General features: G+C 36.1%; 1 protein-coding gene across 1 annotated transcript in view; it reads left to right on the top strand.

The window, feature by feature from the left end:
* The window catches only part of LOC150093146 (uncharacterized), a 339,961-nt gene that overhangs the window by 279,697 nt on the left and 32,934 nt on the right, over positions 1 to 27,330 (top strand). Inside the window, exon 19 of the mRNA XM_090414162.1 lies at positions 16,924 to 17,259. Coding sequence (XP_090270288.1) covers positions 16,924 to 17,259 — 336 coding nt within the window. The remainder of the gene's footprint in view (positions 1 to 16,923; positions 17,260 to 27,330) is intronic.

Raw genomic sequence — 27,330 nt, 5'->3', positions numbered from 1 at the left:
ACTTATCGAGGGAGGCTGTAAATTCAGCTATCATACCTTCCCTTAAATTCATTTACACTAGATGCACTCACTACTACTAAGGGCAAATTATTCTACTCACTCACTCACTGCTCTCTATGAGAAAAACCTAGCTCTTACCCCTTTCTTGACTGAGAACAACCTTAACTTCCATGGATGCCCCTGTGTTCTCTTTCTGCCTTCCATATAACGAAAAATTTCGTCATTTGAAATACTATAACACCCATTCAAAAGTTTATAGACCTCTATCATATCACCCTTCTCCTGTTAATCAGAGTCTGCAATCCACATATTCGCCATCTGTCCTCATAATCTAAATCCCATTATCTGGATATAATCTTTGTAACTCTTCTTTGCACCCTTTCCACAGCTTCTTTATCCCCTAGGAACCCTGGAGACCAAATCTACACGCAGTAATCCAGGTGTAGTCTTATCAAAGCCTTATAAAGAGGCAAAATTACTTCCTTATCCTTACATGTCAAGGTTCACTTCAACATAGAAAATATCACTTCGACTTGAAATTCTTATCCACCAATACACCAAGATGCCTTGCCTCTTCAGTTTCTTGTAGCATAACCTCGCTAATATAATATGCCGCTGGAACTCTAATTAATGCCAAAGTTATGCACTTACTAACATTAAACTGATAGCCATTTTCGTTTGCCCACATTTCCAGTTTAATTTGTAATTGTCATTTTGTAATTGATTTCCCTGCCTGTCTTCACATCATCAGCAAAAAGTTGCAAATTTGATGATAGACTCTGCTTGATGTCACTAATGTATAGATTGAACAATAATGGCCCAAGGACTAAACCTTGAGGTACACCACTGGTTACCGTAAATCTGGCAGATTCACACCCACTATGCCACTTGTTGATATCTGTTTGTCAACCATCCCTTGATCCAAGTAAATAGATTATATTCCAATCCCATATTCTCCAGTTTACACAACAGCCTATCGCATGGTATCCTATCAAATGTCTTAGAAAAATCCAACATTATCATAGTGTATCCATTCCCTTTATCCAACTCGGATTTAACATTGTTATAAAATATGAGCAAATTGCTAAAACATGACCTTCCTTTAGTAAACCAATGCTGCCCTGCAGAGTATAGAATGCTTGTCTACCTATTTCTGTATGCAAGTTCTTACCAACTTCTCTATAATCTTCACTACCACACCAGAGATACTAATAGGTCGGTAGTTAGACACATCAGTTTTTGCACCACCCTTGTGCAATGGAACTATCATACATTCTTTCCATTCCTGTGGTAGCATTCCTGAGCTGAGACTCAAGTTATACAAATGTGTGAAAGGCCTGGTCACTTCAGCTAAACATCCTTTAGCAAACGGGCTGATATTCCATCTGTTGCTATTGGCAAATTCTTATTCAGGTTATGCAAGAGCTCTTCAACCTCATTTTCATCCAACATTTAACATTAAACCATCATCCTGTACTTTCCTCAATTCTAACTGCTGACTTTCAATTCAAATAAAGACTAAGTATTGCTTGATATAATGCCCCACTGACATCATACAACTGTAGGGTTTTGAATAGCTTCTCTCTTGGCACCTTGTCATATGCCTTTTCCAAATCTACAAAACTTAAATACAGATCTTTGTTATATTACCATTATTTTTCAAGTCATATAGTGAAAATCTGATCCTGACTGCCTCTATTTGGCCTGAATCCAGCTTGTTCTGCACCGAGCTTCTCTCACAATCTTCCTCAACTGTTTCTCAAGTATACTGGCATAAATCTTACCAGGAACACTCAGTAGACAAATACCTCTGTAATTCTCACATTCAGTTTTATTTCCCCTTTTTATGTATGGGTACTATGAGAGCTCTACTCTAATCATCTGGAATTTGTCCATCTGTCCACGCCTTCTGAACTATGCAGTGCAGCTACTGTAAGACTTTTATACCTCCATACTTGAGCATTTCTGGTCGAATATCATCTACTCCAGCTGTCTTTCCCCGTTTCAGGCTTTTGATGTTTTTTTCTACTTCAAGTATTTATATGTATTCCTAATTGCATGCCTGGTCAGTGTATTTTATTACTGTGCTGTCACTGATTGTTTCATTTAGCAATTTTTCAAAGTAATTACTCCATACTTCAAGGATATCTTTTTCTCCAGTTTTCATGTCACCTTTATCATCTCATATTTAGTATTTCTGAGCTTCTTCAACAACCTCCAAAATATTTTGCCACCTTCTTGATATTTATTTTCTATGTTCTTACCAAAGTCTTCCCTTAACTTTTGTTTTAGATTTCTTACATTTGTCTCTGTATTCTCTAAGAGCAGAAGCTGACTTATTTGCCAGGAACTTTTGATATGCTTTTTTCTTTTCTTTCACTGCGTCTTTAACTTCTTGTGTCTGCCATAGAGTTCTGATTTTTCTATCCTTGCAGACAACCTCACCACATACCTCTCTGGCTGAATCACTCAGTGATTTCACTTCACTGCTTGTCACTGACTGAATCTCCAAGTTTCGGTACCTGTTCACAATATTGTATTATAGTTTACAGTTCACATCTGAGAGCTGCTCAACTTTTATCCCTGTTTGTCAAGAATTTGGGACAAGTCCTGTGTTACTGTCAGCAAGTTTTTTTTTTATCAATGTGTTTGATATATCAGGTCATTTCTGAAACCTCATCACTGGTAATAAAGCTTTTCTCACAAAGCAATTCTTTCAACTTAAGGAATCGATCAAAGTCTAGAGGGCTCACATCAGTACTGTACAATGGGAGGGGGGAGGGGGGATATTCCATTAAATGGGGCTTCTCATGATATGATATCTGACCTGAGTATTATTCTTACTCCATTTTGAAGTCTTATTTCATTGAAAAAGAAAACACTGGAAACAGAAAATCTGTGTGTATGCTAATTGCTCCTATTAGTCTACCTTATTAAATGCAGAGTTTGTTAATATTTTGATCTTAAGATGTATGGAGCATATTAGGATTTGAGAAAATGGCTCTAATTTTCCTTTTCTGCTCTACAAAAGATGATATCTAGCTGTTATCAGTGCCAGGATTGTACATGATACATTATTTCCTTCATAATAATGGATAGTCTCGAAGATCTGCAGCATAAGCTATATTTTTCAGAGTCCATCTTTCCTGTGTGTTGAGCTACCAGGCCTGACAGATACTCTGCTAAGTTTGAAGTCAGGGAATCTCTCGCATCTATAATAGGATGTAATGGAACATCCTGTTTATGGATTTTTGGATTTTTAGACTAAAGGATGTTTCGATGTCATGATGTTTTTGTTGAATCAGAATTCTTTAAGAGACATTAAAGTCTGATTTGGGGATATTTCTAGGTTGTAATTTCATTTTGAGCAGCATAGCTGAAGTTCAAATGTGGGTAAGGTCTGCGAGATGTCTTGGAAGATGGTGTAATCCCTTCTCAATGTGTGACCCAATGTCTACTTTTGGAGCATTCATTATATGTATTAATGTTGAAGTTCTTATAACTTCAGTTGTGTGTAATTAATTTTTTTCTAATCTTTTTTTTTTATATTGGGTTGGCAAATAAGTTCATTCGGTTTATGCCACTTTGCCTGTCGCTATTGTTGCACTACTACGTAGCACTATTGCGCAGTTGAAAGGTGACGTTTCGCATAACCTTTCAGTGAATTTTTGTTCGGCCTACTTCAGTTTTGTGTGTGTAACATATTTTTAGAAATGAAAGGAAATAATGTACATTACCGGCATATTTTGTTTTTTTATTTCAAAAAAGGCAAACGAGCTGCAGAGGCCCATAAAAAATATGCAGTGTATATGGGGATGGTGCCTTAACAGAACGCATATGCCAAAAGTGGTTTGCCAAATTCCGTTCTGGAGATTTCGACGTCAGTGATGCGCTGGTCGCCTGACAGAGGTTGATTTGAGTATTGTGATGGATTTTTGTCGTCGACAAAAATCCATCACAAACAGTGCAGGAGATTGCTGCAGTACTGAACATATTCCATACAAGCGTTGAAAACCATTTGCACAAGCTGGGATATGTTTCAAAACTCAATGTTTGGATGCCACATGAATTGACTGATGCCAATATGATTGCTCGCATATCCATCTGTGATTCTCTGCGACGTCACCAAGAAAACGACCCATTTTTGAAACGGATGATTATGGAGATGAAAAATGGGTAATGTATGATAATGTGGTGTGTAAAAGATCATGGGGGCAGAAGAGTGAACCGCCGCAAACAACCCCGAACGCAGGATTGCACCCAAAAAAGATCATGCTCTCTGTGTAGTGGGATTATAAAGGTGTTGTGCACTATGAGGTGTTACCGTCAGGCAGAACAATTGATTCAGCTGTCTATTGCTCACAGTTACCATGACTGGCCCGTGCAATTAGCACAAAACATATTGAATTGGCAAATTGGAAAGGAGTTGTCTTTCACCATGACAACACCAGACCCCCCACACATCGTTTACAACCCTGAGTAAATTGTTACGTCTTGGCTGGGATGTTTTGCTGCATCCTCCATATTCACCGGACCTGGCACCTTCTGATTACCACTTATTCCAATTGTTGCAGAATTCTCTGAATGGGAAAACCTTTGCTAATGAGGAAGCTGTCAAAAGACACCTGGATCAGTTTTTCACAAGTAAACCTCAGGAATTTTATGAACGCAGCATAATGAAGTTGCTGGACAGATGGCAAGAGGTCATTGATAAAGAGGGTCAATATATAACTGACTAATGTGTATTATATATAATAAATAAAATGTGTTTCATTCCACTCTGAAAAACCGAACAAACTTATTTGCCAACCCAATACAAGTCTTGTACCCTTGATGATAATGCAGGTCCAACAACTTATGAAACTTTTGGGGTTATATTGTTTATTTTTAATAAACCTGTTTTATGTAGAAGTATGGTCTCAATATTGGAAATAAATGAAGTCATACAGATGATATCATCCTCTTAAATATAAGAATTTAAAAATTTAAATTTTTAATTAAATTTAAGAATATAAAAATTGGTTGGTGAATTTAGTGCTCGTGGAAAGTTAGTGATTTTTGTCTGTTTTATTGTGTTTTTTTCTTAGAAAATTTGTGTTTTATAGTATATTAGTATTAGTGTAGATTTTAGGGGTTCTAGTGTTTTATAACATATTTTTATTAAGATATTTCAATAATAAGTATAGGTTTAAAATGGTGCCAAAAATGCACAAGAAAAATAATGCTAAAAAGAGCATCGCAGGCTAGAACAAGAAGGCTAGCCCTTGCTAACAAGGTTATTGAAGTTGTGGAGGAGGTTAACGAAAACGAATCAACCTCCAAAATAGCAAAATTAAAGCAGTTCATCAGAGAAATGACACGGGAATTACAAAAAGTCGAGAGGCATTTAAATGAACATAGGGAGAAAATGAAAATTCAGCAGCAAAATAAGAAACAACAAAGCATGGAAACAGGTAAGTCAGGAGGTAATGGAAATCAGGTAAGTGGTGGTGTTAGTAAAGAAACAAGTCATTTGGTATGCTGACTATAATATCACATGCTATTGATGAGCAAGTTATAACCTTGAGTTTTCTTGGAGCTAAAATTAAGAATATCAAGGAAGCAATTCAAAAACATAAAAGTAAACAAAATCGTAATTGTAGTAGGTACTAACGACTTAGCAGCAATAAGTTCAGTATGAGAGGGGACATGAAAGGGTTGTTGGAAGAGGCGACAGTGAAGAGTGAGAAAGTGAAAATCGTCAGTATTTTACCTCAATATGATAAAAATGAACTAACTAATAATTAATTTATAATTAATAAATAACTCATTATGTCCTGCCATAAGGAATGGATGCAAGTTTTGGATCCAAAATGGGAGTGAGTTTGAGAGAAGTTTAGATTTGTATAAGAGGGATGGCATACACCTGAATGCGTTTGGTATCAGGAGTCTAGAAAAACTAATAACTGGTATGAGACCCAACACAGAGAGTCAGGGAAACTAAATTATAAAGGGAGGAATGGTGAGAATTTGTAAGAGCAACAATATCATATAACTGTGTTAATGATGGGAATGGAGAAATATTGACAAGGAGAGAACGATTTCGACTTTGTGTTTGTTTGAGCTGTTGCAGGACAACTTCCTCACGCAGCATGTAACAGAATAGAGATCTGCAAGTTGTCCAATTGTGTCATGCAGACTGCAGGTAAGAATATAAAAAAAAACATACAGATAGATTATTATTATGTCTGTACATGAATGCTAGGAGTATCAGAAACAAAAGGATGGAGTTTGTTGCATTAGTCAATATGTTGGGACCTCAGATTGTAGGCATTAGTGAGACCTTGCTATCAGAATCAAACATACTAACTGATATCAAGTGTAAAGGGTACACTATTTTTAGGTACAATAGAGAGATAGGAGAGGAGGAGGTGTGCTGCTAATGATATCGGATGACTTGAATCCAGTTAGAGTTGAAACCTATGATTGTAGTACTGCTACTAACAGTATTTCATGTGGCAGTGAGTTTGAAGCCATCTGGTGTTAGGTGGAATCTAACGAGATCAATTATATAGTGGGGTGTTGTTATAGATCTGGTGGATTGGTTGCTAGTGATGAAGAAATGCATCACCAAATAAACAAGATGAGCACAAAAAGAGTAATCATAATGGAAGACTTTAATTATCCAAATATTGATTGGGTAGCAGTAGAATCTCATGAGAAGAATAAAAATGCATTTATTGAGCTGTTGCAGGACAACTTCCTCACACAGCATGTAACAGAAGGAACTGGATGTCAAAGAATGTTAGATTTGATTATAGTGCGAGAGGGCGTTTCGGTTAAAGATGTAACTATTCTGCCTCCACTTGGTGACAGTGATCATGCGGCACTGACTTGGGAAGTGACTAAGTTTATGAATGTTCCATTCAGAAAAGATTACATGCTGAACTACAAAGCAGAAAATTATGACCAACTGAGGAATATACTAAGTTCAGTGGAATGGGATCAGTTAATGGATGGGAAGAATATCGACAATTCATGGGAAACATTTAAACAATACTCGAATGATGCAATATATCAGAGTGTGTCCCGAGAGTTCAAAGAATAAATAGGGTAGGAGTCAAATGGATGTGTAATCTTATTAAGCAAAGATTCATAGGAAAAGGATGATGCGGAAGAAATATTGTGTGCATAAGTATGATGTTGAATATGAAGTCTGAATATGAAAAGAAACTGGCTCTGCAAGTTAAAGACAACCCAAAAGAATTCCATCGTTATGCTGCAAGTAAAAGAAAGAATGAATTTGAAAGAATAACTCTGCTAAATGCAGATGGTGTGAGGATTACAGATGCAGAAGGGGGTTGTTCAACTAATTAATGCCCATTTTGTTGAAAGCTATCAACCTGATGTATGCGACATTGAGCTTACTGCTATCTCTTTACTGGATGAAGAAACTCAGGTGTATGAGGATGAGGTATTAGAGCTGTTGCACAAACTGAATAAGAATTCAGCAATAGGGACTGATGGGATATCAGCACATGTGCTAAAAAAGTGTTCAGCTGAACTGGTTATTCCTTTGACCAGACTGTTTAATATGAGTCTCAGAACAGGGAAGATTCTGCAGGAATAGAAAGAATGTGTGATAATTCCATTGCTCAAGGGTGGTGCAAAGACCGATGTATCCAACTGTTGAACAATTAATATCTCAGGAGTGGTGAAGAAGATTTTGAAAAAATTGGTTAGGGCTCACTTTCAGAAATGGGTTGACAGTGAATCTCTACTTTGCAATAAGCAACATAGTTTACTAAGGGAAGGTCATGTTTTAGCAACTTGCTCACATTCTATAACAATGTTACCATTGAACTAGACAAGGTTAATGGCTACACCATGATACTTTTGGAATTTGCTAAGGCTTTCGACAGAAAATGCATGGTAGACTTGCATAAATTGGAGAATATGGGTTTGGGTTATAGAATATTAACTTGGATAAGAGGATGGCTTACTGACAGATATCAAAAAATGGTGTACAGGGGATGTGAGTCTGCAAGATTTAAGGTAACTGGTGGTGTACCAGAAGGATCGGTGTTTGGTCCAAATCCTTCTCAATCAGTATTGAGAAGGATTTGACAAATAGCATACAGCTATTTGCTGATGATACAAAGAGCTTCTTCCTATCCAGGTTCTAGGCCAAGTAGTCTGTTCTGGACTCAGTCCATCTTCTTCTTGATCGTCCCCTATTTCTTGTTCCTCTAAGCTTATATGTTAAGATCTTTTTGGTAATCTTTCTCTCTGCATTCTTGTTATATGGTCAAGCTAGTTTTTCCTATATTTAATCACTGAAAGTGTTATGGAATTAATTTTAAGATTTTTTAATTATTTCATTATTTCTTTTTTTTATCTAATAGGGTTAGTTTTTCTAAGGAATTTCATTTCTGCTGCCTGAATTCTTTCTCTGAAAGTCCATATCTCACTTCCATATAATAGTGTAGGTTTGGCTATTGTTTTGTAGACTCTGTCTTGTGTGTTTCTGTACGTAATTAGATTTAAAGGTTCTGTTAATTACTCCAGTGATTTTTATAAAGTTTGTCATCTTAAAATCGATATCTGTTTCATTTATGTAAGATAGTTTACAGCCTAGGTATTTGAAATTAATTTGCTCAGTTAGTTTATTATTTATTACTACTTTACTTCTGACAGTTTTATCTCCATGAAAAGTCATGACTTTAGTTTTCTCCTTTGATATTTCTAGGCTATATTGTTGTATAATATTATTTAAATTATAGATTGATTTCTGCAGTTCGTCTTCAGTCTTTCCAAAGATGATCTGATCATGTAGCAAAGAGTAGTGTGTGTATTTTTGTATGTCGATTAATTTGGTAGCCACATGTATTTACTTCTCTCCATTTTTTGATAATATTATCCACATATATGTTAAATAATATGGGTGATAAAGGACAGCCTTGACGGACTCCTCTATTTATTGGTTTCCAAGTAGATATGGTATCATTTTGCTTTATTGCTATTTCATTATTGTGGTATATGTTCAATAGACCATTGTATGGTTTGGAATGTGATAATCCTTTAGAGTTTCCCATAGTTTATTTCTCAAAATTTTGTCAAATGCTTTTATATAATCAATGAAAGCTATGTGTGTTTCAATATTGTATTCTCTGTGTTTTTCTATAACTATTTTTGAAATAAAAGCCGAGTTTATACATGATCTTCCCTTACAGAATCTGTTCTGTTCTTCTTCCAACTGTGATTCTATTTAGGGTATTAATTTGGTTGTTAACATCTTTGCATAGATTTTATAACCTGTATTGAGGAGGCTGATGCCATGATAGTTATTGCAATCTGTTTTTTGTCCTTTTTTTTTTTTTTTTTGTAAATTGGGATCACTTGAGCTCTACCCCAGCTTTTTGGGGATTTTCGCACTTTGTATTGTTGGATCGTACATCCTGGTTTTGAATCCGCCATCTTGATGTAAAGTTGTTCATAATAAAATCAATTAATTGCTGGTTGATTACTAATCAAAATATAGGGAAATTTATATTTATACTGCACCACCCTATATTTAGATTAGCCTATGTAAAATAGTAGAATCAATCGTCAATTAATTTAGCAGTCTCATTAATCATATAGGCCGAATTTAATATTTTACACTTAAGGCTCCTGCAAGATCCGAACTTTTTATGAACGGTGCAATGAAAAAGAATCAGGCACACACAATATAGAAATCAATAAAACAAAACATTTAATACAAGGTTATATGACAAGTGCATAAATTTTAACTCTGAAAATAAGATAATACAAATAACTTAGTTCTTCAGGTCAAAACATTCACATAGAATCAAACATCATATCTTCAGATACTAAATTCATAGTTCTCCTAATAATAAAAATTGTTCGTACAGTTCAAAACTTCATAATTTCTTAGTAAATAAATTTACTAGTATCACTAAGTTGCACTCTATAATTTAACACTTAGTCAGCAAGCACTTATTAAATTATTAATGGCGGCAGTTATTACTTCAAGGGGAATTACTTTCAAGCTTCTAACTTGGCTAAACTCGGCAAAACGCCACAGTAAATGTTAGGATATTTGAGACGGAGCTATCACTTAAATCTTCTCACTGAAATAAAGTAAAATAGGACTGTTCTTCCCGGGATTAATCCTTAGCACATCAGATTCAATGTGAGCACATTTCAAAACTATATTCACTTATTACTCCGAAGCAACACTATTCAAAATAATTCTTCACGGAGATAACTGAATTATTATTTATCTCGCTGCACAAATCTTGACGGACTTGCTATAAAGCAGAATAATTAATCCTTGTTTACTACTGCATAACAAATTGAGCTTTGCATAATCCTCTTTCAAAGCGATATAGGAATACTTAGTAATTCTAGAACTTAGTGGAATTATTCTGGATTGCCTATTAATCTTCCGGTCTTTTGTTAATCCTATTATGGCACTAAAATTCCTATTACTGTCACTGCTGACTTTACTCTCAGCCGCCTATAAGTTTTCTCCTCGTCTCCGTAGTGTTCTGAATGCTCCTGCCCTTGAGTGTCCTTCTTTACTTTCACCTTCTGTTTATATACATTCCTTCTTCCCGCCTAAACTTGTTCTCTAGTCCAACTCATATTAATTGCTTGCTTCCAATTACTGCAGCTCACGCCCTAAGCTCGCGCGTTCTATTTTATTTCTGTCTCAATGGCAACGATCAAAACAAAACGTAAACATAAGCATTACATAAGATTATACCTTTACATACAGTAATGAAAAATAATTTTACTTAAATATAAAGAGCCAACAGGCTTCATTTCGGCGATATAAACATTAATTAAATTAATGCGATATTAGATCCCACATTGTTTTAAAACCGAATAAGAAACTCAAAGATTGGAATCAGAGAGTTTCATGCCGAATATAGTATAAAAAACTATAAAAGTATCGGCGAATACTAGCGTGAGCTAAGTGCAAGTAGTCCTAGAGCGTAGTACAAACACGGGCAACTCGTTGCAAAGGTGGGGAAAGTTCTGATCGCCATTCTTGGAATTTTCCATAATATAAAGACACATTTCCTAGGAAACGTATGCTGTTATTACATTATGGTAGGGAGGTCACTACCCAGACCGGTTTCAGCCTTTATTGAGGCTTCATCAGTGAGTAGCTAGACCAAATTAATACCAAAGGGTATAGCGAAAAGAACTTACATACTCTGCTATACGAGTTGTCCAAAAAGGTGCACCCATTAAGTTACTTATATATAAAGAGCCAACAGGCTTCATTTCGGCAATATAAACATTAATTAAATTAAGGGGATATTAGATCCCACATTGTTTTAAAACCGAATAAGAAACTCAAAGATTGGAATCAGAGAGTTTCATGCCGAATATAGTATAAAAAAAAACTATAAAAGTATCGGAGAATACTAGCGTAAGCTAAGTGCAAATAGTCCTAGAATGTAGTACAAACGGTAATCAGGAATGCTTCTGATATACAGTACTTGTAGAATAATTTGGATAGGCTGGAATTATGGGCAGGGGAAATGTAAGTTCAGTGTCAGTAAATGTAAAAGCATTCACTTCGGCGCGATTAGATATCCAATGTCGTATTATATTGGTGGGATTATGCTAGAAGAAACTGATCAGGCTAGGGATCTTGGAGTGTTAGTAGATAGGGAGTTGAAGTTCAGGGGGCCATGTAGCAAGGATTGCAAATACAACTCAAAAGATAATTGCAATGCTGAATCGAACGTTCACATGTAAACATAAGGATGCCATTTTGCCACTTTACAAGGCCTTGATAAGACCTCACTTGGACTATTTTGCTCAGGTCTGATCTCCTGGTTTCCGTTGTGATTCTGGTATATTGGAACGGGTACAAAGGAGAGTGTTAAAAATAATATCAGGATTGTGGAATACTGATTATGAAGACATATTGTGAATTTGTAGACTGCAGACATTAGCATCAGGAGAAAGAGGGGTGATATGATTGAGACTTACAAACTTCTGAAAGGTCATGCATGATTTCAATTTATGGAGGGTGGGGAAAGGACCAGAGGGCATCCTTGGAAGCTGAGAGTGAAGGCTAGATTTTTTCTCTCATAAGGTGGGGCATAAATGGAATGGATTGCCATTGGATGTTATGAGTGCAAGAAGTGTGAATGAATTCAAGAATAAGTATGATAGCTGGTGCAGGTAAAATGTGGCCTCCCTCGATGAGTCCTTGATTCCCTGGAGGTCTCTCTTCATAATAATAATTAAATAAATCACCTTTAAATCTCCATGACAATAACTTCATTAAATAACTCTGAACTCTGATATTAAAATTTTCCATAGAAAGAATAAAACTATCAAAATAAACAGGAAAACAAAATTATTTAGCACCTAGAAATTGAAACAAAGGTGAATAAATATATTAAAGCTAGGAGAGAAATCAGTGAAATGGCGCATGAAGTTGTTGCTTTTTTTAATATCATAATCACAGCTGCAATAACTCATCAAAAGTTGATATTCCCAAATGCCACACTTCATCAAAATCTGTGTAGTCAATATGAATGGATAGATGCATTTACAATTATGGCCTGTCATTGTAGTTTTTTTTTTTGTGCACACTTCTTTTTAGTAATATAGTGGATGGTCAGTTCATATCTTGCCAAATTACAAGTTCGACCACTGCATCATCATCATCATCATCAAATTCCTGACATGTACCCTCAAGGGGTTTACAGGATATGATAGTACTGCATGAAAAACTTACAGCATTACTAACTTCTATCTACAATTTTCCTCCAAATCAGTCTATTACTTGTCAAGACTCCAATATTATCATTATCAGATTTTATATTTCTATCGTCTAAGGCACTTTGTACCGTATCAATCCACCTATATCTTGATCTTCCTCTGGTTGTTTTCCTGCCAACCTGGCAGAGAAAGCTTATTTTGCTAATCTTTCCTCGCCCATTCTTCTTAAGTGACCATACTGACTAAGATTAGCTCTGCTAATGCATTCCTGGATGCCGACAATGTCAAGTTCTTTCCTAATATCCTCGTTTTTCATATGATATTGCCATTGATGCCATCTGTTCATGCTCGAATCTTTCTCAGGACTCTCATATCTGTGGTCTCTAGTCTTTGGTCAAGTGTTTTACTTCTGACCCAGTTCTCAGATCCATAAGTTAAAACTGGTTTGAACACTGTCTTGTATACAGCTAATTTAGTGTTCCGACTAGTTTCTCTTTTATTCCATATGAACTTATTCAATTGACTTCCTGCCAGCTTTGTTGATTCTGTTGTCTATTTCCATGCTTAATTTACCATCTTCACTAAAAATTGTGCCTAAGTAGCTGAAATGTTTTACTTGTTCCACCGGTTCCCCATTCACAACACAGTTGACATTTTCAATGATTCTGCCTATTTTCATTGTCTTTGCCTTTTTAATGCTGACCTTCATACCATATCTATTACAACAGTTATTCAATTTAGTCAGGGAATCTTGCAAACTTGTAGCGGATTTATTTAGAAGTATAACATCGTCTGCATAAAGCAAAGAGCTGACATTAACATCTCCAATTCTGATATCATGTTTAATACCACTTTCCTTCATAATGTGATCCATATAGATAATGAATAACAGAGGATAATGTACATCCTTGTCTCACACCAGATTTAACATTAAACCATCTTCCTGTACATTCTTCAATTCTAACTGCCGACTTACAACTCAAATACAGACTAAGTATTGCTTGATATAATGCCCCATTGATACCATATAACTGTAGCATATTAAATAGCTTCTCTCTTGGCACCTTGTCATATGCCTTTTCCAGATCGACAAAACTTAAATAAAGATCTTTGTTATATTTCCATGCTTTTTCGACTATTTGTCGTAAAGTGAAGATCTGATCCTGACAGTCTCTATTAGACCTCAACCCAGCTTGTTCTTCACCAAGCTTTTCTTCCACAGTTCTTCTCAACCATTTCTCAAGTATATTTGCATAGATCTTGCCAGGAACACTCAATAGGGAAATACCTCTGTCATTCTCACATTCAGTTTTATTTCCTTTTTATATATGGTCACTATTAGAGCTCTACTCCAATCATCGGGAATTTGTCCCTCTGTCCAGACTTTTTGAACTATGCAGTGCAGCCACTGTAAGAATTTTATACTGCCATACTTCAGCATTTCTGGTAGAATATCATCTACTCCTGCAGCCTTTCCACATTTCAATTTTGATGGCTTTTTCCACTTCAAGTATGGATATGTATTCCTGACTGCATGCCTGGTCAGTGTTTTTTACTACTGTGATATCACTGCTTGTTTCATTTAACAATTTTTTGAATTAATTACTCCATATTTCAAGAATATCTTTTTCTCCTGTTTTCATGTCACCTGTATCATCTCTAACTCCTTTTACAGCACTCTTTCCTCCATTTCGAATCTTCTTCAACAACCTCCAGAATATCTTACCACCTTCTTGATATTTATTTTCTATGTTCTTGCCAAAGTCCTCCCATGACTTTTGTTTAGCTAGTTTTACACAGTGTTTCGCTTTCTTACATTTGTTTCTATATTCTCTAAGAGCAAAAGCTGACTTATTTGCCAGGTTCTTTTGATATGATTTCTCCTTTTCCTTCACCGCCTCTTTAACTTCCTGTGTCCACCATGGAGTCCTGATTTTTCTTTCCTTGCAGACAACCTCACCACATGCCTCTCTTGCAGAATCAATCAGGGTTTTCTTCAAGGCTTGCCACTGAATCTCCAAGGTTTGGTTCCTGTTCTCAAACTCTTTCATTTTTTCTTCAATAATCTTTGTGTATGTTAGTCTATACTTCACATCTGAGAGCTGTTCAACTTTTATTCGCTTTAAAACTTTCTTAAATGTTATTCTTTTCAATATGAAATTCAATTTTATCGTGCTCAAGACTAAATAGTGATCGCTTCCAATTTCAAATCCTCTGTACACTCTGGTGTCCTGCACTAGGGTGAAAACATCACTATCAACAATAACATAGTCAATGAGACTTTTCTTATTCCTTGCCTCTTCTCTCCATGTGAATTTGTGCACATTTTTATGTTGGAACATGGTGTTAGCAATAACCAGTCCATATCCTGAGCAGAAATCCAACAGGTATTTGCCATTATTATTAGCTTTGCTCTTTTCTCCAAATTTTCCCAAAATATTTTTGTATGTCTGACAATCATTTCCTACTCTGCTATTCAGATCCCTAACAAGGACTAACTTTTCCTTTTTCATTGTGTCAGTTGCTTTTTCTAAAGCATCAAAAAATTCCTCCATTTCTACTTTAGTAGAACCTTCTGTGGGGACCATAGGCACAAATAAGTCTCATTGTCCAGTTCCCCATTCTCATATTTGCCCACATCACTCTACTTGAGACTGCCTGCCATTCAAGAAGATTCGCCTCGTATTTTGTTTTGAATTCTATGGGTACTCCTTTTCCTTGATTGTCATTGCCTGAATATAACATTTTGTATTTATTGCTCAGAAAGATCTCACCAGTTTTTGTCTTTGTTGTTTCAGTCACCCCTATTATGTCAATCTGGTACTTATCTAATTCCTCAGCTAGCTCCATTTCTTTGCCATTCAAGCTTCTTATGTTGATAGTACCAATCTTTAACTCTGCTGATGTTGAGTTGGGGTGTGTTTTCAGATTTGTTCCAGTAGTTGACTTTTCGTTGTTCGCCCTGGTTCCCTGGCAAAAACAACGTGGGGGGGGGGGCATGTTTAACCAGGCTATGCCCCAGCCTGCGTGAAATTTTGTCATGTTGTACCATCATTTTTTATTTTGGTTTAACCAATAAGAATACAATTTGGTTGCCTAAATCCCAAATTGAGCACATCCTCTTTCGTTCAGTATCCACGTAGATACCCAACAGGGTGCACCACGAGAAGGTGAGGATTGGACATTAGGTCAGATGCCCTGGTCGATTCTCTGCATTCCTTTGAAGGCTGTGTGGAGGTCTCCTCTCAGTTATACAGCTTTGACAATTAAGTGCTCCAGTTCGACCACTGTAAGCCTTTAAATTTAAAACAACTTCATTATGCCATGAACTCCTCATTAGTTCATCTGGAATCATACTAGGAGTTTCCAGGGAATGCCCTGGAGGTTCCCTGGAAACTCCTGGTATCTAATGTTAATGCTCCTTATCTGTCTTAGCTATAGCTGTTTATTTCTCTTGGACAGATGTGGTATCCCTTCATTGGTCATTTATGTTATGGCTCAAGTTATACCCTATTCAAAGTTACTGCATTTACAATCTGTCCATTATTACATACAGTTGAATGTAATTTCCTCCAGAAAGACATCTACCATCTCTTTATAGTTAGTGACAAGTTGTTAGTCACATGTTAATAGTGGATTCTGTTTGGAATTCACAGTCTGTTTAGAATTTTGGCCACTGAGTGGATTGCTTTAGTTTGATGCACTGTGCATACACTTGCATACCCAAGAAATAGTGACTTTTGTATAAATTAGACACAGTGCCAAAATCAAAGATGTTTACTTTGGTTTTACTTTATCAACTACTAGCAGAAATTGTCATACTTTTTTTTCTGTGCATCAGTAAAGAAAATGAATTTTAGTCTGTTATTGTTCATTCACAAAATTGTGTTTAACCTTGATGGCCAATTCTGACTGTAGATGATACTCCATTATTTAATGTTTGAATTTCAAACATGCAAAAGGCACATGTGATCTGATAGGGTCACATCTGTGCAACCAATAAGTTTGCATATCGGATAATAATGAAATGCATAATGTCATTAATTTGACTCCCACCCTAGTAATAATTCAGTTTAATTCTATACAGTCATTAGGAATTATTGAATTAACATTCTCCAGGATTCTGGGGGATTCACTGCATCTTTGAGTTTATTTACTTTGTGTAAAGTGCTTATTTATTATTTCCAGTAAATAGTCTTGATGAAAGCCCTTCAAGCCCCACACAGCAAGAAACAGATGTAAAATTAAGAGAATCAACTGCAAATACTGCAGAATTTATTCCATCCTGTACAGAAGATAGCTCAAATACGAAGTCACCTACCTCCAATCTTGAAATTGATCAAGATTCACTTGATTCTGCTCTCTTACCAGTATCTGGAACTCAAAAGCTCACAAATTGCACACCAACCCTAACAACTTCTGGAAGTAGCTGTAGTAGTGAACAGGTATCTCCTCATGTGGGAGAATCGAAAATTGTAGGACAGCAAAAATTTGTTTCAGGAGGTGTAAAACATTCCAAATCAGGTACATGTTCTAATTGTAAACTATTTGAATCATCTATTTAAAAATTTATCTTATGAATACCATACGTAATTATTAATGCTTTCCTGCTTTGTTGATTATTAATATTATTTATATTACTTTTACTACCACTACTATTACTTTTACTACCACTGCTACTACATGGCTCTTCCGTGGAGTCCCAGGACTCACTTGGTAGGCTATGCTATGTCATTCACTAGGGATTGCAATACCAGTAAACCTGTTTGCCAATTTACTGGTAAATGGAACAAAAATCCTTTAAAAATTCATTTTCTATGAGTATTTTGGTAAATCAAAAACATTTTTAATTCATGTTGTAATAATGTTATTGTTACAAAATTTTGCCATGTCTTTTGTGAAATAATCCGCTGATATCTTTTTGACAAAAGATCACAGGATTCATGTAGTGAATTATTCATGGTGCAGTGGGAGGTGATTTTCCCTGATACAAAAGTTGGAGGAAATGGAGAGAAGACTCATGATAAGAGATACACTTTATCTTTAAACAGCTTTACCATGATCCATGTTTGGATATGAGGGAGGAGAAGTTGCTCCAAGTAGCCTTAGCAAGGGGACCGAAAGCCTGAACTGCTGTTTGAGTAGGAGCCAAGTTATATGCATTTAGTCTTTACAAAGTTTGAATTTGTAGATGATTTTTTAAGGATATTACAGGCTCAGTATGAAGTTGAAGTTTTTGACTTGAGCTTTTTATGGTGGTTTCGTGTGGAAGGAACGAAGATCCTCATTGTATATATTATTTCAGATATTACATTGGAGCATTCTATGGATCAAGAAAGCAGTAATAGTAATCAGACCGACTGTTGAAAATGGTCTGATCCAAAGGTTATTCCAAATGACACTGTTGTAGTGCCAAAGGAAATAAAGCTGAGATTGGCTTGAAGAAGGTCAACATGTCAAGAAAGATGGACATTTTTTGCAATTCACTACTAGTAGATTTGCTTGATTGATAATTACCAAGTTTTTAACTCGTATACGATTGTTTATTTTTACTAGATTTATTTCCTCAGCATGTTTCACTGTCTAAATAATCAAATAAATAAAATAAACAATTGTATTATTATATGGGTACCTCCATGGAGTCCAAAGACCACGGGAGACCCAATCTATCATACCTTTCTTTGAACCCAACATACAAAGTACTCACAACTGACTCTGACATCCCATTCCACTCATCACAACTCTCCAAACAAAAAAATCTAGTCCTGATACTATGCCACATCTTTTTTCAACTTACAGGGATGACCCCTTGTTCTGGTCCCTCTAGCCAAATGCTGAAACATTTCCACTGCATTTATCCTATAAAACCATTTAAGCAACTTGAATGTTTCTATCATATCCCCTATTTTTCTCCTATCAACCATCTTTTGCAATCCACACACACACTTTCAATCTATCCTCATAGGAACATTCCACAGGCCACTCACCATCTTGGTCTTCCTGCCATACTGGCTTTGTTGATTCTGTTGTCTATTTCCATATTTAATTCCATCTTGTTAGATCCTAAATGAAGGAATCTTAGATAGAAATCATTCATTTAGGGTCTAAGATATAAAAATTGCAAACATAGAGAAATACCTGCCCATCAGTTGTGATTAAAAGTGAAACTTCCTCACTTTATGTAAAAATTTGTATACTTTATTGAAGCACCTTATATTTAAGCTATTGTGATTAATTTAAGATTTCATTTTGTATGTCTTTAAAAAGAGGGATAATGTGAATTAAATTTAAGCCTTACTTAAGCTATGTAAAATCTATTGTGAGTCATCATAAAGCTGTTTAGTATTAATTCCTGGAAGGCCTAAAGCTACACGCGTACAGCGTAATGCTGGTGGGTATAGCTTATTTGGAAAATCACGTAGCCATGTATTCCATGAATCTGAGTATATCAGCGTCGTAGAAATGAAGGATAAGCCAAAGGGTGAAATTAGTAAGGTTCGTGTGAAAAAGGGGTTAAAAAAGAGGACGCTCGATAGGAGTATAAAAGGGGGTTGAGCCTGGAACAAGGGGGCTTTTTCTTGATCACTTGTCGTATCGTTTTCCTGTTGGGTGGTTCGGAAGTTGGCAGGCAGTTTCGCATAAATGGGGGGATGAAGTCTGTGATGTTGGGCAGCAAGCGTTCATAAAAAAATGAAGCTGGATTCTATGCAAAGCTGAAGGAAGAAAATTCCAGTCCTAGCAGAATCAAGCTGTCGCTGGAAAGTCCCATTGAGTTGTTTCTGAAACGCAAGGATTTTGAGTCCGTTTCCAGCAGAAAAAATAAAGATAGTGTAACCCTTACGTTGCCGTCTAGACAGCCAAAATAGATGAGAAATATCCAGACAAACACGTGGTGCAGAACGACGCGGAGAAAAAAGGTCAGTGCTATTGTTCTAATTTTGTGTGAATGTTCATTAGAAGAAAGAAGATTGTTTACAATTATGAAATTAAGAACTTTATAATAAGGAACTCTGTGGACAGTCACTATTTAGAAAGTTAATCTCGTTTGTGAGTAAGAAGAATTGTTTAGGAGAGATTTTTGTAACTTGATGCGATACGAAAGGTAGAATTTTAAGTCTCAATAACATTAGAATGGTTAATAGTTTGTTCTTACGAGAAATACTGCTGGAAGGAATTTAGCTTAACTTATTATCATCTGATTTGTATCCCATTGCATAATTACAGTGTTTACCATGCCTTATAAGTTTTAATTAGTTCGAATATGTTAATCTCTTAGTTCAAGTTTATTTAGTATTGAACATAATTAAGTGCATGAATTTTGTATTGTGCTTTAGATATTCCAATAAACGTCATATTTTCCTGAACCTGAGTCATGCCTGATTACGATTCCAAATTACCACTTATAAAATTAGAACCTGAATTTGGTGGGAAGGATTTAGTGAGTGAATATAAATATAGATTTAGGTCACGACTGCAATAATCTAGATCTATAGGGCAGTTAAGTAAAATATTGGGTAAGAAAGCTAAGAATCCAGTATTGTCTCCCTGAGTAAGGATCTTTTCTACTATAGGATACTGGCTGGCACAGCAAAATATAAATTCGCCAGTATCTGAAAAGGAAACAATCCTAGATATAAAATTAAGTATAAAGAGATAAATAAATATAGAACATAGATATAATAATAAGAAACAACTTTTTAACAATCTTCACTAAAAATTGTGCCTAAGTAACTGAAATGTTTTACTTGTTCTATAGGTTCTCCATTCACGATGCAATTGATATTGAGAGCTCTACTCCAATCATCTGGAATTTGTCCTTCTGTCCAGGCCTTCTGAACTATGCAGTGCAACCACTGTTAGACTTTTATACCTCCATGTTTGAGCATTTCTGGTTGAATATCATTTGCTCTTGCTACCTTTCCGCATTCAGGCCTTTTAATGATGTTTTCTACTTCAAGTATGGATATGTATTCCTGACTGCATACCTGATCAGTGTTTTTTTTTTACCACTGTGCTGTCACTGCTTGTTTCATTTAGCAATTTTTCAAAGTAATTACTCCATACATCAAGAATATCTTTTTCTCCAGTTTTCATGTCACCTTTCTCATCTTTAATTCCTTTTACAGCACTCAGTCCATGTCCTGAGCAGAAATACAACAGGTATTTGCCATTATTATTAGCTTTGCACTTTCCTCCAAATTTTCCCAAAATATTTCTGTGTCTGACAGTCATTTCCTACTCTACCATTTAGATCTCCAACAAGGACCAACTTTTCTTTTTCATTGTGTCAGTTGCGTTCTCTAAAGCCTCAAAAAATTCCTCCACTTCTACCTTAGTAGAACCTGTGTGGGACAATAGGCACAATTAAGTCTCATTGTCCAGTTCTCCATTGTTAATTTGTCCACATCACTCTACTTGATATTGCCTGCCATTCAAAAAGATTAGCCTCGTATTTAGTGTTGAATACTAAAGCTACTCCTTTTTTTTCTTAAAAAGATCTCACAGTTTTTGGCTTATCTGGTACTTATCCAATTCCTCAGCCAGCTTCATTTCTTTGCCATTTAGGCTTCTTATGTTGATAGTACTGATCTTGAACGCTGGTGATGTTGAGTAGGGATATGTTTCAGGATTTGTTCTAGTAGCTGACTTTTCACTGTTCAACCTGGTTCATTGGCAAAAACAACTGAGGTTTTTTTTTAACTGGGTGATGCCCCAGCCTTTTGGTCAATGAAATCCCAAATTGCCAGCCCATCCTCACTTGTTCAGAATCCAGGTAGATACCTAACAGGGTGCACCACAAGAAGGGGAGGATTGGACATTAGGTCAGAAGCCCTGGTCAGTTCTCCACATTCCTTTAAAGGATATATGGAAGTCTCCTCTCAGTTATACAGCTTTCGCCCTTAAGCATTCCTCTGCTTGTTAATGTGTTCTTCAATAGCCAAGTAATTTTATGGACTACCTTAGTAATACGTGCTCTAAATTTTAACTCTGTCTACCACCACACCTAAATCTCTAGCTTCATCTATTTCCTGGAGTACACTGCCATCAGTGTTATACACGGCATGTAATCTGTTTATCCCAAAATGCATAACTTTACATTTCTCAACATTAAACTGACATCCATTAACTTTTGCACATACTGGCAGCCTATTTAAATCATCCTCAAAGTCTCCACATCGCCTTGATTAACTATTACTCTACCTAATTTCGCATCATCAGCACACAGTTGAATATTTCCTTTCAGGTTATTTCCTATATTATTTATGTACAAATTAAACAGCATCAGTCCCAGCACTGAACCTTGCGGTATACACCACTAGTCACCTGTTTTTGCCTTGATTCTGCTCCTCCATATACCAATTTTTGATACCTGTCTAGCAGCCACCCTCTTATCCACTTGACCAGTGTTATATCCATCCCCATTTGTTCTAATTTGCGTAACAGAGTCCCATCTGTTATGCAAAGCCCTTCACAGAGCCATGTTGATCCTCATACAGTATCATATTTTTATCTACCCATTCTTGAGTTCTCTTGTTTTACCACTTTTTCTAGTACTTTTACCACTGCTTGAGATATGGATTGGTCTATAAAATGCTACTGCAGTCTTAAAACCTCCCTTATGCAAAGGAATTATTTTGCCCTCTTTCTGCTCTCTTGGAACTCTACCACAGCTGAGACTTAAATTAAAGAACTCATTCAAAGGCATTGCCAGTTTCCTTGCACTTTCTCACAAAATCCTAGCTGATATCTCATCTAATTCTACAGCTGTATTTACATTGAGATTTTGCGATATCCTAAGAACCTCCATTTCATCCACCTCTGTTCCCACATTAGTATCTGTCACATAGATTAAAGCAGTAACCTCACTAGGATGATATACCCTTGCATAGTGGTCACTCAGTAACTCAACTATTTTATCTGCTTCTGTCTCCTAGTGACCATCATCACTCATTAAGGTTAATCTTCCATAGTCATTCTCTCTCTTACTTGCCACATAACAAAAGAACTCTTTGAGATTTCTGTTGGCCAGCTCGGCTAGATTCTTCTCATAATCTGTTTTTGCCTTCCTTGTGCTTTCTCTTTATATATCCTTTGCAGCATTTTCTTCTGTTGCTGCTCATGCTTAATGATATTACTCATCCATCTAACTCCTATCCAATTAACTCTCCTTACTCTAGGCATACAACTTAATACTGCTTCCTCTAGATGACCCTTAACTATATCCCCATGCACAATTAACATCCTTACCCTGCAATGTTTTTTGCCATGGTACAGATTTAAGCTTCTTCTTAAGCATGTCATAATCACCTGCCTTGTAGTTCCACAAATACCCCTTCTTGATACAATATTCCTCACGTTTTACAATCTCCCAAGTCAAGACTGCATGGTCGCTTTCACCAATTGGGCGCAATGTTGTCACCTTGGTTATGGATAGCTCTTCTGATCTTATGACCAGGTCCAGCACTCTCCCACCCCTAGTCTCCTCCATCACATGCTGTCTTAAGTAATTATCTCTTAGCAGGTATATAAATACTATTTCCTTCCTGCCGTATGATCTTTCTTCCTTCCAGTCTATATCTCCATAGTTTAAGTCTGCCGTAATAATCACTTGACCTGTACTCATTGTACTAATTTAGCAATGCATGTCTTCCAGATTGCTTCAAATGAGCAGCCACTTCCCACCTGTCTCCTATTCTTTTTTCAGCTGCAATTCATCTGCTATCATCAGCAATACTCCTCCTCCCATCCTGTCTTCTCTATCTTCCCTAAAAATACTTAATCCTTCACATTCAGTCCCTCAACTATATCATCTTCTGTTAGCCAGGTCTCACTAATGCCTATAACTTTTAGCAAGGTTGCACTAACCAATGCCAAAAACTCTCTTCCCTCTTGTTCCTGATACTTCTGACATTGGTATATAGAAATTGCAGCATTCCTTTAGTCCCCCACCCACCTTTTCTTTCTGAGTTGATTACCCTATTCAATATTTTTGTTTTAGAGACTATGTATATATGAGTTAAAAATCTAGTAATAATCAATCAAAAAGATTCATGTTGTTGTAGTCCAAATTACCAAGAAGAAAATTAACATCTATAATATTTATGGATACAGAGGGTTAAGAAATTGTCTGGGGTGTTTGTTAACCAGCTAGGTATTTAGGTCCATAAACACCCCAGCTGCTTTCTTAAACCATTACTGACAGCAAATAATTCATCTTCCAGCTTAATCTGTGAGGTAAAAAAAGAGAACCCTGTTCCTGTAAGCTGGCATACTTTGGACAGACAGGCATATCAGCAACCATCCACCTGGAGGAACACAAGTCATACATCTGCAACCACGACTATGGTCAGTCAGGCCTGGCTGACCATGTCTTGATACAACCCACAGGATCTCATGGAAAAAAAAGTTCTTGGAAAGTGGGATCTTGGAGGCATTCCTTTTGGACTGTTTCCTAAGAGAGAGAACCCCTCATTATACTTGGAATTCCCTTCTCCATTTACCAGTTCAAGAACTTATATACAAAAACATTGAAACCTTAGAAGACTGAAAAATAGGGCCACTTTCCTTTTCTTCTAAAGCCATAGTACTCAAAACCATAATCTTCCCTGCTCAATTGTACATAATAAATATTACACACATCACAGAAGCTGAAGAAAAGCAATTATATAATAAGCTGTGCATTTTTTTTTTGGTCCAGCTGATACCAAGAAGTTAAAAAGGAATTTCTTAAAATTCTTCTATTTAAGCAATACAGCTTCAAAAATCCATAAAATATTGCAGACTAATCACACATGTACAGACCTTCTCCTCTATTACCTGAGTTTTGTCTTTCTCTGTTTGTAGTAAATGATTATAAAGGTCCAAAAGCTGAGATTATTCCTGAATGCTACAACATTCTGTAACTCTAAGACACTACAACATTGTAACATTGACATTCTTTCGATTAAAAAAAAAAAAAAGAAGTAAAATTTAGTATAAAGAAATCTTTAATCTGTTTTGCTGCAAACTTCCACAGTTGGCTACTGATACCAACACTTTGTTTCATAACTTGTTGAAGTTCTGAAGATTCCTCATGTTAGGGTATCCTTAGAACTTCAATAAGTTATTATGGATCTTGCTTGGAGAATTGCATATGGTTGCCTTCCAGTCAATATCAAACATCGAAGATCCAATCTGTGACATCTTTTACCAATTGGAAACAGTAGAACATTCTACTGTCCTCTTGCCCTGTGTGTTTGGAACAGATTGCATAATGTGTTGGGTATTCTATTCAGTCAGGCGATTTTTATATTTAGAAAGAAGCATTCTAGGATATATCAAATTTTGGCATGGTAATGTTGACCACCCAGATTATGCAATATTCATCAAGGGGAGATAAAATTCTGTCTGTTTTTGCTATGAGAAATTTTTTTTAAATGGTTCCATCCTCTTAATTAATGTGGTCTTATGGTCATTTGCAGGGATGACTGGAAAGCAATCCCATACAGAGAAGGCCAACTCACAGTGGTTAATTCAGATAAGGTTAACCACCTGAGTATCAGTCATTTTTGCGCTTTAGTTTCAGTTGGTCTTTTGGCTATTCATCTACATGAGATCGATGAAAAAGAAAACTGATAGCCTTTGGCTATATGAAGATATTAAGGAGCTGAGGCCTTTTCTCTATCTTTCATACCATCTATCTGTCTTTTCTTTCTCCTAATATTATCAGGCTCTCTTGCACCCCTATACTAATTACTCTAGGCTTATGATGAACATCCCTTAACTTTTTCACCTTAATTAAGGTCAAAACCATTCTATCATCATCATGCTTGTCAAGGATTTAGGCCTAGAGTGGCCTGTTCCGGGCCTTAGAAGTCATTGTTGAATCTCTTAAGAGGACGTCCTGGTTTTCTTTTTCCTAGTTGTTTGTAATTTAAGGCTTGTTTTGGTAATCTTTCTGTTATCATTCTTTCAATGTATTCCATCCATTTATTTTTTTTTTTTTTAATTTTTTCTGTTAATGACTCCTGGTTTAATTCTTTCTTTCATAATTTCTTTGTTTGTCTTTTTATTTTTTTATTGTCCACATTTCACTTCCATACAATAGGACTGGTAAGGCTAATGTATTGTATACAGTCATATCCCGACTTATGCGAATCCGGAGTTACGCGGTTTCTTATATGTACGTATTCTCATCTCGCTTCATGCCTCACCTCTAGTCGTATCTTTCAGGTGCTGCCCGCATTCGCTAGTGTCGCACATGCTGTGAACAAGCACTGATGTATTTCACGCGGTCTCCATTTTTATAGTCTACAAACCTTGCGATTGTTTAATGTTATGTTCTTGATAAAAATTTTATTACATAAAAAATAATAATGTCATCCAAAAGAAGCTAGTCCGATTCTTCTACAGCTAGCAAGAAAAGAAAAACATCGACTTTGGAAACAAAACTCGACATTAATAAGGATTTTGAAGGCGGAAATTTGTAAGCTAGCAAAGATGTTCGATCTACAGGAATCCACAGTAAGAACAATCATAAAAGAAAGGTTTACACATTTTGGAGGACACATTCTAACGAGGAACAAATTGCAGCCACAAGGCAAAAGGCAAGGAATAAAAAATCATTAGCTTGCTATGAAGAAATTTTGCGTGACATGAAAAATACATTATGCTGTCAGACGAATCTATTAGATTTTATGAAACCATCGACATCGAAATAACTTTCTTTTTTTTTATGTACAAAAAACTACAATTATGATTATATTTCTTAAAAAATATAGGTGTTTTTGTAAACCTTTGGTCCCAATTGTATGTTTGTATATATAAATTACATGCAAAATTATACCCCGAGTTACGCGAGTTTGACTTACGCATTTTTTGTCGGTCTCACCTACTGCATAACTTTGTGGTTTTACTGTACTTTTAGTCTGGTTTGTTTTAGACTAGGTTAGGTTTAAATATAGAGTTAACTACACCTGCTATTTTTAAACAATTTGCAATTTTTAGTTTTATATCTTGAGGTGCTTAAGGGTCAAAGGTGTATAACTAAGAGGAGACCTCCACTTAGCCTTTAAAGGAATGTGGAGAACCGACCAGGGCTTCTGACCTAATGTCCAATCCTCACCTTCTCATAGTGCACCCTGTTGGGTATCTACGTGGATACTGAACGAACGAGGATGGGCTAGCAATTTGGGATTTAGCCAACCAAATTGTATTCTTATGGGCTTAAACCAATATACAAAATGATGGTACAACATGACAAAATTTCATGATGGCTGGGGCATCACCCGGTTAAACAAGGCCCCTGTTGTTTTCACCAGGGTGAACAGTGAAAAGTCAGCTACTGGAACAAATCTGAAAACACATCCCCAACTCAACATCACCAGAGTTTAGGATCGGTACTATCAACATAAGAAGCCTGAATTGCAAAGAAATGGAGCTAGCTGAGGAATTAGATAAGTACCATATTGACATAATAGGGGAGACTGAAACAAAAAAGACAAAAACTGGTGAGATCTTTCTGAGCAATAAATACAAAATGTTATATTCAGGAAATGACAATCAAGGAAAAGGAGGAGTAGCCATAGAATTCAACACAAAATACAAGGCTAATCT

This window comes from Typopeltis vanoorti, chromosome 24 (assembly GCF_054136105.1).
Source record: "Typopeltis vanoorti isolate ZY-2024b chromosome 24, IOZ_Tvanoo_1.0, whole genome shotgun sequence".
In the NCBI taxonomy this organism is placed as follows: Eukaryota; Metazoa; Arthropoda; class Arachnida; order Uropygi; family Thelyphonidae; genus Typopeltis; species Typopeltis vanoorti.
Note: the sequence above shows the minus strand (reverse complement) of the source record. Positions and strands in the feature narration are given on the sequence as shown.